Below are 12,172 nucleotides of genomic sequence, written 5' to 3'. Positions count from 1 at the left end.
ATACCTTTCAAAAGAACTAAATAATAGTAATAATAACAAACTTGTTACAAGTAATAACAAATAATAAATAATAACAAATAACAAACAAATAATAACAAATAATAACAAAAATAACAAATAGTTAATAACAAATGGCAGAGATTCAGAGAAAATAGATGCATTGTTAGTGGGAGTGTAAAACAGTATAGAAAAAGAGTATGGCAATTTTTTGTAAAACTAAATATGCCAACTGCCATGTATTCCAGTAATTATATCTTGAGCATTTATGTTAGAGAAATTACAACTTATGTTTACACAAAAATCTATAGATCACTCTTCACAACAGCTTTGTTTGCAATAGCCCAAGCCAGAAATAACCCAGATGTCCTTTAATGGGTGAACAGTTAAAGAAAATATCATATTCCAGGGTGCATGGGTGGCTCAGTTGGTTAAGCGACTGCCTTCGGCTCAGGTCATGATCCTGGAGGCCCGGGATCGAGTCCCGCATCGGGCTCCGGGCTCGGCGGGGAGTCTGCTTCTCCCTCTGAGCCTCCCCCCCTCTCATGCTCTCTCTATCTCATTCTCTCTCTCATATAAATAAATAAAATCTTTAAAAAAAAAAAGAAAATATCATATTCCATACCACGACTACGATTCAACAGTGAAAAGAAACAAACTATTGATACATGCAGCTATTTGGATGGATTGCTAGGGAGTTAGAGTGAATGAAAAAAGCCAATTTCAAAATGTTACAAACTGTATGATTCCATTTGTATAACATTTGAAATGACAAAATTATAAAGATGGAGAACAGATTACTAGTAGCCAGTGATTGGGGGTGGCGGTGGCATTAGAAGGAGAGGAGTATCTGTGGCTATAATAGGGTAGCACCAGGAATCCTTGTGATGGAACTCTTCTGTACCTTGACTGTGGCGATGGTCACACAAATCTACCCACGTGATACAAATGCATAGAACTAACAGGAATTAAAATAAAAAATGCATAGAACTAAATACACATGAACACATGTAAAACTAGTGAAATCTCATTAAGGTCAGTGAATTGTACCAATGTCAATTTCCTGGTTGTGATATTGTACTGTAGTCATACAGGATGTTACCATTGAGGGAAAGTGGCTAAAGGTTATTTGAATTCTCTGTGTATTATTGCTTCCTACGGCATATGAACCTACAATGATCTCAAAACAATTTTTTTAAAGTGTATGAAGACTATATTATCCAAGTGATCACTCAGGGAAGTTACTGGGTCACATTTTAAGGGCTATCAGTGTCACATCTAGGATTCTGTACATTACCAAGTAGTCAGTGAGGAGCCTTTGAAAAAAATTTAAATAGTAGAGAAATAAATATGACTGGTTTTTGAAAGACATCTTAGATAGAAATGTGAATGATTCAACTGAAAACACAAGAGGCAGATAGGAGGCTATTATATAATAGCCAAAGTCACAGGGACGTCAAACAAAGCAGCAGCGATGGGGCGAACAGAAGGTGATGGATGCAAGAGGCAGGTAGCTGCACACGTAACAAATTGTTAAACTGACAAAACTTGGGGATTAGTTGGAAAAATGAGTGAGAGAGAGGGCTGTGTCGTTAGAATGTATCTTTTGAGATGGTAAATAGAGGAGGGAGGCCTGGTTTAAAAGTGTCTAGGAGACATTAAAATGAAGCTCTCTTCAGTAATCAGGCAGAAGCGCAGGTCAAAAGGTTAGGACCGAAGCCAGGACTGGAGGAATAAATTCAGATGCAACCTACATAGAGGTGTTAAATGAAAATTTGTAGGTGTATAAGATAATTTTGAGAGCGTATGTATCACGAGGCAATGAGGGTAGATCGTGGAACTCCAGCAAACAACAATAGTTTTCAGAGGAAGAATGGCAATGAAGGAAATTGAGTGAGTGATCAAAGAAGATGGAAGGGAGTTAAGAGAAGGTAAGACTCAAGCAAAAGGGAGGTGTCAAAAAGAGCCTGCAGCCAGCAATGCAGCTGTGTAACCGTTCAGGAGAGTAGAGGGCTCATTAGATTAAGCCATTAGCAGGCCACGGATGTCACTCTAAGAAAGCAGCATCAATTAAGTTCAGAATCCACACCGCACAGGATTGAAGGATGCAAAGGAAGTGATGAAGTGAGAGCAAGAAATGTGAGTCACGTTTCTTGTGAGTCACTTTTGCAAAAGTTTTTTTTTTTAAAAGACTTTTTATTTATTTATTTGAGAGAGACAGACAGACAGACAGAGATGGCGATAGAGATCAAGAGCGAGTGGGGAGGGAGAGGGAGAAGCTGGCTCCCCGCTGAGCAGGGAGACCGATGCGGGACTCCATCCCAGGACCCTGGGATCATGACCTGAGCTGAAGGCAAACGCTTAACCGACTGAGCCACCCAAGGCACCCCAACTTTTGCAAAAGTCTGAGGGTGCTAGGAAGGGAAAGAAAATATGGATGCTTTAGAAAGGTTGAGTTGAGGAGTTTGTTTGTTTTTTAAGATTACTGACCTAAGGATGCAGTGGATAAGAGAGCCTTATGAAAGGCAAACAAATAATCATCCGAGCAAGGTACAGAAGAGATGGGAAGGGATGGAATCAAGAGAATAAATGTAGGGTTTGCCTCAGAAAGAAGTAGGGGATTGGATATTCAAAATTGTGAGATACAAATGAATTAGAGAGCTACATGTAAGTTAATTTAATTTGTGCTTTGTACTTGTTTATTTTCTTTTGTTTTTCAAAGGAGATTTTATGAAGTTTATTGTTATACACAGGATAGACTATGATAAAGTTATTTGGTAAGGAAGACCAGGTAAAGGAAAATAAGGTTAGAGAAAATAAGATGAAGTCAGGGATAATGTTAGGCAAAAAAAAAAAAAAAAATCCATCCTGGGCTCTTGCTGGAGGCTTGTCACAATTTGAAAATTGGTTTGTAAGTGCTTTGAAAGCAGAATCTGTATTTTCCAGTTCCCATAGCATCTAGAACAGTGATCAGCACATAGTGGCTATTTTGTGATATGTCTTCCCTTTATGGAATAATGCTGCCAATTACTGCAAATTTTCCATATTTGGTTGTTAAGCTAAAAAATGGTAAGAAAAAATACAAAGTGACTGGACAAGGGATGAATCATACTTACAATTTCATTATAAGTGGGGTCGGTACATTTTGGAACAGATTTTGTTTTCCTCCTACGAACTTCACTGGGGTATGGTAAAAGATAAAATTCAACATGTGCACTGGGCGCAGAGCCATCTGGGAGATGCTGCAAAGGAAAATGGTTATAAATATTAATGCATGTTGCTATCAAAGAAAACAAATACATAGCTACTAAATATCAAGACCAAAGGCAGGATCAAAATTTATTACAGTACTGTTTATCAGAAAATAAGAGAACAATCAAAAGAAATACATCAATCCTCAAAAATATTCCCAAAGCACAGTGTAAAAGAGTAAAATTGTCCGTTTTAAATTAAGTGTTGTGTCAGAAAACTATATTTAAAAGCCTATTAAATATAATTTACTTTAGTTTTTTACAGTAAAAAGTACATTTGCATTTTTGACAGAAATGGTCAAGAGATGAATATAAGCCACAGGCAGAAACAGGAATTAAGTGCCTCAGGATACTGTCCACCACTTGAAAATAAAAAAAATGCAAGTTTAACACATAAAATAAAATGTAGCATTTAATGAAATATATATGCATATTACATAATATCACATTTAAGGCAGAATTTAATTAGAATATCAGTTAGACTTGCAACTTTAATATACTTACAAGATTTTAAGATAGTTATTATAATTTTATTATCTAAATTACCCTAAAATATATTGGATAGTCCTCAAACTATGTTCTATGGAGCCTCCAAAGTTGCCTAAAATGCTGCCTGATGGGTAGATCAATGTTGTCAAATGGCTAGATCTTTGGGCCCCCTCTCCCCAGTTGTCCTCTCCCCAACTACCTCCCATCCCAGCTTCCCCATTCTGGCTTCAGAAATTCTCTCCTCTTCTTTTCCACCTTTCCTTATTATGGATATTTTTCTTTCTTTCTTTTTAAAGATTTTATTTATTTATTTGACACAGAGAGAGAGAGCACAAGCAGGGGGCGGGGCAGAGGGAGAGGGAGAAGCAGACTCCCTGCTGAGTAGGGAGCCTAACTCAGGGCTCAATACCAGGACCCTGGGACCATGACCTGAGCCGAAGGCAGACGCTTAACCGCCTGAGTCACCCAGGTGTCACTGGATATTTTTATTCCTTAATATTCATTTGAGGAATAAGTGCACTGTTTCAAAAATTTGGAAGCCACTGCACTTCAAAGAAATGTGCTTCACCTTTGTCATCTTGACCAAATGGAGAGTAAATCATACTAAAACTCTGAATATCTAGTTTGATAAAAAGATAAATGTTTGTGTAATTTATATTCAAAGAGGATGATTTAAAAGTCAAATTTGAGGAATTAAATGTTTATTTTGTTGACTACATTCTAACCATTAAATCGGTAATTTTTTTTTTTTTAAGATTTTATTTATTTGAGAGCGAGCGAGAGAGAGAATGAGAGAGAGAACATGAGAGGGGTAGGGTCAGAAGCAGACACTCTGCTGAGCAGGGAGCCCAATGTGGGACTCGATCCCAGGACTCCAGGATCATGACCTGAGCCGAAGGCAGTCGCTTAACCAACTGAGCCACCCAGGCGCCCCCTAAATCGGTAATTTTCAACAAATACATTTCAGTCTTCTGAATCACGGGGACATTTACATGTGAACATCCAGTGCCACCCCCAATGTCATTAGCTTTAAATTTGTGTCTTTCTTTGGCACCCAAAAAAGCATAGTAGAAAGTAAGAAAATATGATATATATTACTATAGTACTAATTTTTACTCAGTTCTAATTTACATAGTAAAAATTACATTAGGAAAATTTGGCTCTTTATTATTACTCATAAATTAGATGCAGTGCATCTGGACACATCATATGTCAAATGCTAAGATTGTCAAAACTGCTGCTTTAGATAGAGCTCAAGGTCTCCTCCCCCACCTGAAACCCTCCTCCAAGACAAAATGCTCAGTGTCTCAAATGTATCAACGGCATAATGGAATCTTCAGTGACAGAGAAAGACATTGCTATTAATATTTGAGAGAGTGCTTTTGTTTTGTTTGATTTGTTTTGGTTTAGTTTGGCTTGGGGAGAAGGATGAAGGCAGTATAATGTTTTGCTCTGTGTAATTCTCTCTTGTCTGCCATGGTGTTGAGGGTACCATACCTATAATGGCTGTATGCTCCAACTTAGTGGTTAGAATCATGGTTCTGAAAATGGACTTTTTGACTGCAATCTGGGCCCCCAAATTTGCCAGCTATGTGGCTTTTGGCAGGTATCTTAATTTTTTAGTGGATCTGTTTCCTAACCTATAAAGGAGGATAAAGGTAATATATGCCTTACAGCATTCAAAAGATTAAATAAACCATATAATGTGAGGACAATGCGTGAAATAGAGTAAGACTTAAATGTTTGATACTATTTTTATTTTCTATAAATTAAATTTAAATTGAACGTAAATATACTATATACACTGATTGGACAAGATATCCCTAATGTACTGTGACATCTATGAGCAGAGTTTCTTAACCTTGGCACTATCAACATTTGGTGCCACATAATCTTTTGTTGTAGGGGGCTGTTCTACACATTGCGAATATTTTAACACCATCACTGACCTCTACCCACCAAATTCCAGTAGCAACATCTTACCAGTTGTGACAACCAAAAATGTCTCCAGACATTGCTAAATATCATTTGGGGGGCAAAATTAACCCTAATTGAGAACCATTTAAATGACACTCAAATAAAGAATCTCTAGTTCATCCTTTGAAGCCCAGCCTAGTGACATGGGACTATTTCCACCTGAATATCTTCTTGGCATCCTTATATAAAATCTAACCAAAATCTATCTTCTATCCTTCCTTATCACTCCAAAACAAAATTTTCCAACTTGTTCAAGCTATATTAAATCATACTATTTGTTTTCTTTAGTGTCTCCCTTGTCACTGATTTTCAAATCCAAGTGTGTACCGAGATCAATATCCTCCGTTTGCCCCAGTTCATCTGCCACCACAGATCTTTATTTCCTAACTTATTGTAACTGGATTTTAATGACTTTTTATGCCATAGTCTTCCCACTTCTTTCCTTCATTCATTCCTTAGATCACCCTTGTACTTAACCTTCCTATAAAGCTGCTTTGATCATGTCACTTTCCCCACTGTCTAAAGAATAAACTCCCAATCACTGAGGGAGAAAGATATTTTGCATTACCAGCCTTCACCAAGCATTTAGCAACTACAGGTTGGGTTTCTGTTTCTAAGTTAATGTCCTCGACAAAGTCCTTGAATATCCTAGAGTTTTTAGAATAATAGAACAGCACAGATTTCAATTCAAAATCAGGGGTGCATTAGATCTGAGCAGCAGTGGGCTTAGTCTGTCCTTAACAGTTTTCAATGCAGACTATTGATTTCTCAGGTCTTTCAGAGATTCTTTTTTTGTTTTGTTTTTTTTTCCAAAGCAGCTGTCTTATCAATGTTATTTTTTTTCTTTCTTACTTTCACCATATCCTGTTTCTTAAAGATCATAGCTTAGTATAAAAAAACTCTAGCTGTCTTCTTATCAATACTTCTCATTTCATCCCCTGCCCTTATGTTTATGTGAATTAAATTTAACTTTAAAGTAATTAAATAACCTATACTTGTCTAAATGTCTTAACCTAGGATTTTTACTCTGGTTGCATTTTAGATCTTCACAAAGATTTAACACTTTGACCTGAGGAATCATAAGGCTTGGAGATATTGACTTAGTCTGATGCTCAGTCTAAACAATAAGTTTCCTTGTATCACCCAGAGGTTTTCCTTATTCACAGTGGATTGAAGTCAAACAGCGCTACTACTTTCTTCTAGAATTCTAATATTTTTACTATGCTCAGAAGACGACATGAAGTCATCCAAACTTCATTTTTGTTACTCATCCTAACTCTGAATCCTAGATTTTTCTGGTAAAATGTTTCTCATTTTTTTATATTTTTAGAACTTTTATATATGTTAGCTCCCTTATGAGTTTAGAAATTCTTTCAAAGGAAAATCCACGTCTTGATATTTTACACTTCCCTCCCCTCACATTTCCTTTGGGCTCTGGCTCCATTCGTGACTCACTACTCTATTACCCTAACCCCACCCTCAGTTCCTTCGTCTTAATCTTTCAACCGGCCTCTGAATCTCCAATGAAAAATTAAATCCTCCCTTGAGATTGGGATTCCCTTTACCGTACGCTTTTCTTCCCTTTCGTAGTTTTGCCTTTCTTTCACGACATTCCTTTCTTTCCTAGAAATCCTGTTCCTAACACAGTGCTTGGCATACAGTGAATACTAAATTAATAGTTATCAAACGGCTAAAAGGATGAGCTATAGATTTATAACATCTAACTCTTTGAAAGTGCTCTATAGCTATTTGTCGAATCAATATCTATCATGCAATATAAAAACTAGAAGTGTTCTTAACTTCCTAAAGTGAAAGTGTATGTGTCTTGGGGGTCTGTTCCCAAGGTTTGCCCTAGGTGTTTACCCTGAACACTTGCTGTTTGATGGCATCTCTCTGCAGATAGAACAGATCTTCACATGTATTTTGTTGGGTTTCATGGCTGATCAGGAGTATTTGTATCAAGGTCTGCTTGTTATGTCTGATATCTCAATAGTTCACTTCTAAAACTTTGATTTTATCTCATCTCTCAGCTAGTAAACAATTAGATGCTTACTTCCTTTCTTTACCCCTTTCTGCCTGCAACTGGAGCTAGACTGGATTTGTAACGTAATTACTTGTAATCAGTCTCAAACTAATCCTTAGTCGCCATCCTCACATTCCCCTGAACACTTGGTCTCTGATTGCTGTCCTCCTTTCCTGACACCTTTTCCAGTCTTCTGTGATAGTCCTCCCTACCTCTCTGGACTGTTTCCACTTACCTCCTTTAAAAAAAATCTCCTTAACAAAAGTACAACAGGTTATTTAAATCTCCTAGGAGCTAGCAATGATCTGACAATTTCTTGGAGGCCTAATAGATGGTGGTGTGTGAACTAAAGTCATTTTTTTCCCCCATGCCTTATGCAGTTTCCCCCTCTGTGCACCCCTTTGTGGAGTACATGAAAGAAACAGAAACAGGTACATTCAATTTAATTAGAGTGTGCCTACTGGGGAACTTTGGGTGGAGGCAAGGTGTTGGATCCACATTTGCACCAAGCATTCCCTACAGAGGAAATAAATATGTCTCATACATATGTGCTACTATTTTTTCAAATATATGTAGGTGCTTTGGATAACAAAATTTTAATATTTTAAAAGCACTAACTGAATTTATAGTAGTTTAAAAATTGTTTCATATTTCTTAAATTAATCAGATTTTTAGAAAACTTTTTTAAAGTTTAGAAAGAGGTCCCTCTAATTGAAAAGGTTGGAAATGAAGGCTTTAGCATATTCTTAGCATCACTGATGCAGACACTTCTTCTTTAACTAAGAGTGAAATATAGGAGATTCTTATCCTGGTTATTGTTTTGGGTATAAAAATTAAAATGCATATATGTGTATTAGTAAATCATTATTCACAATGCTGACTTCTTAATGGTATTGTTTTAGGTGTATAAATAATTAAATATGCTAATTCTGCCTTCCTTTCTTGCCCCACATTGCACAGAGAGTTTTAAATCAATGCTACTTCTGTTGTTTTTGTGGTCAATGAATAAAACCATATTGAAAAAACTGGTTAATTTATTAAAATTAAGAAAAAAAGAGTAACCAGTAGCATGTTGCTATAAAAACAAAGCACAATGTAAACTGTTTATAAAGTAAATAAAACCATTTCACATTGCAGGGTAGGCCAGCAACCCTTTTAGTATTTCCATATGAATTTATGAAGAAGATACTTATTTTTCATATACGGCAATAATAATAATAATGATAGCTATCACATAATGAGTATTTACTTAAAGCACTATCTTAAAATAACCATTGAACCAGTATTATTATCTTTATTTTATTGAAAAGGTTTTATTACAACTTGGGCTCTTAACCACTACCCTGTATTGACCCTCTACAGAGAATGCAAGGGAAGCGGCCAGATTCAAATTAAGAGCACTTCTAGATCAAGTTTTATCAGAAATATGATGAAGATAGATGGTTTAAAAATAACTTCCGTAGATTAATTCAAAGCTTAATTGTATTTAATAGGTTCTTATCTTTTTGATGAATAATTTATGAGAATTTCCCATCAAGTTTTTATTTTAACTTAAATGTTTCCAATCATATGATAAAATAGGCTTTGGTAGAAATCAACTGCTAATGATTAAAATATGATAGTGCTATCAAAACCTGAGGTCTATGCCAGAAACAAAATAACAATAAAAAAGCATTTTCCTCATCTATGTGCCCGTCAAATTGCAGTTCTGAAACTCAGGCTAGCTACCATGAAGAGGGTCTTGTTATAAAATGACAATGTACAATAAAATTACAGAAGTACAAGAAAAGTACTTAGGATATATAGTTTGCTCAGTGCTTCAGTTAAAGAAATGATGGAATGATGTTTCCAACCTTTCTGTGTGTGTTTGTTAATATAGAATGGGAGGATTTCAGGTCCTCATGAATTAAATTAAGATGGTTTTCTGCTTCATTTCACACTAATTAAGCCTTTAATTGAATTCTTGTCACTAATAGGTGATTTTCAGTAATTTTTTAAAACAATCAATTAAAAAATCACACCACCATGTGTCTAACACTTTGGATGATCTATGAGAGGTCACAGAAGAGTTGCTGAAACCATTTCTACTTTCAAAGAAATAACAAACTCATGGACATGCTCATCTTATTACATACATATTAAAAATTTTTAATCCTCAACTTGATGCAGTTAACAACTAGATAGAAGTCACAGTCTGATAGATTGAATTCTTATATTTTCTGACTCAATACATAGGAATTGAATTGCTTCTAAAGATCCAGAGTTTTAATTAGAGCTCCAGACTTTGCTACTGAAGTGTCTTGTGAAGTTCTGCAAGCTTTTCCATTTCTCAATCTTAATAACATGTACAAAGTAAGGCTTTAAACCTCATTTATTTTTTACAATCTACTTGATAGAAAACACTGAAGAATTGTTTATGAGTTAAGTGTAATTAAGCCTTTTTTTTTTACAGTGGCACTGAAGCACTCTAAATGATTTCAAATCCTCTAACTCTTAGCTTCTATCCCCCAATGCTAAGAAAACTGTACAAATAAGAGACAGACTACATTTTGTTAATGATTATTGAGGAATTGTGAAGAACAGATGAAATACTGAATGATTAGATTTATGATGTTATACTTGATAGTATTGAAGATTTTTTTTTGCAAAAAACCCAGAAACTAGTAATTCAGAGGTAAAGTATGAGTTTTCTACCTATATACCTCAAATATTTGCCTTGATTCTGTCCTACTAAACAGTTTTATCATGATTTAAATAAAGATACAGATATGAGATGTACAGCTGTCAGTAATCTGAGTTTATGGCCAATATGCTTGATCACGTAATAAGGACTGAGATGTGAAGATCTAGACGATGAACCATATCTAACAAGGTTAGTTACAATAGACTCAATGCCAAGTTCTTCTTTTGGGTCTGAAAAACTCATTCGGCAAATCTAGGATATGAAACACTTGGCTTAGGAATAGCATTTGGGAGAACTTTAAAAAGTTATATGTGTTTATAAGTTCAATATATCTATGACCAAGAGATTGCTAGGTACAACTATAGTATGGTCATCTATCTGTCATCTATCTATCTATCTATCTATCTATCTATCTATCTATCTATCATCTATCTATCTATCATCTATCTATCTATCATCTATCATCTATCTATCTATCATCTATCTATCATCTATCTATCTATCATCTATCATCTATCTATCATCTATTTGTCTAATCTATCATCTATCATCTATTATCTATCTATCATCTATCATCTATCTATATCTATCTATCATCTATCATCTATGTGTATATTATCTATCTATATAAAATATACTTTAAATGTAAAGAGATGAAAGGTTAAAGGTAAAAGGATGGAAAATGTATACCATGCTAACATGAATCAAAGGAAAACCGGAAAATTTATATAAATATCTGACGAAGTATATTTGACAGCAAAAGATACTACCATGAATAAAGAAGTTCATTTCATAATGATAAAGGGGCCAATTAATCAAGAGAACATAATAATCTTAAATGTTCATATAACATTATACAAATTCACAATTATAATTAAAGATTTTAACACCCTTCTCTTAATAATTCATAGAACTAGCATACAGAAAATCAGTAAGGCTATAGAAGACAAAAATAAAGTGAAATGAGTGTTTATAGGCAGCATATAATTGGGTCATTTTTTTTTTTTCCATCCAGCCACTCCATGCCTTTTGATCGAGAATTCAATCCATTTACATGTAGAGTAATTATTGATAGCTAAGGACTTCACTAATGTCATCTTATTAATTGTTTTCTGGTTATTTTTTAGTTCCCTTGTCCTTTTCTTCCTCTCTTGCTGCCTTCTTTTGTGAACTGATGATTTTTTTTTAGTGCTATGCTTTGATTTCCCTTCCCTTTATCCTTTGTGAACTTACTACAGGTTTTTGCTTTGTGGTTACCATGGAGCTTACATAAAACATCTTAGGTATGGGGTACCTGGGTGGTGCAGTCAACTGGGAGTCTGACTCTTGATTTCAGCTTAGGCCATGATCTTAGGGTGGTGGGATTGAGCCCTGTGTCCAGCTCAGGGGGGATGCTGCTTAAGCCTTCCTCTTCCTCTCTCTCTGCCCCTTCCCCCCCTCAAAGAAATAAATCTTAAAAACAAACTTAGGTATAATAGTCTACTTATGCTGATAAATTTATTTTAATCACATACAAAAACTCTACCCTTTATTCCCTCATTTTTTATTTTTGAAGTCACAATTTACCCCTTTTTATACTGTTTATTCATTAACAAATTATTGTAGCTATAGTTATTTATCTACTTATTTTATTTTTTATTTTTTAAAAGATTTTTATTTAGGGGTGCCTGGGTGGCTCAGTCGGTTAAGCGTCTGGCTTCGGCTCAGGTCATGATCCCAGGGCCCTGAGACCAAGGCTTGCATCGGGCTCCC

At 35.3% G+C, this 12,172-nt stretch overlaps 1 protein-coding gene across 2 annotated transcripts in view; it reads right to left on the bottom strand.

Annotated features, from left to right (window-relative positions):
* The window catches only part of PIK3C2G (phosphatidylinositol-4-phosphate 3-kinase catalytic subunit type 2 gamma), a 340,658-nt gene that overhangs the window by 5,994 nt on the left and 322,492 nt on the right, over positions 1–12,172 (bottom strand). For both annotated transcript variants that reach the window (XM_032391756.1, XM_032391757.1), the window contains one exon: positions 3,114–3,239. In XM_032391756.1, the coding sequence (XP_032247647.1) occupies positions 3,114–3,239 (126 nt within the window). The remainder of the gene's footprint in view (positions 1–3,113; positions 3,240–12,172) is intronic.

Source organism: Phoca vitulina, unplaced genomic scaffold, assembly GCF_004348235.1.
Source record: "Phoca vitulina isolate PV1807 unplaced genomic scaffold, GSC_HSeal_1.0 scaffold64, whole genome shotgun sequence".
In the NCBI taxonomy this organism is placed as follows: Eukaryota; Metazoa; Chordata; class Mammalia; order Carnivora; family Phocidae; genus Phoca; species Phoca vitulina.
This window is presented reverse-complemented; position numbering and strand designations above follow the sequence as displayed.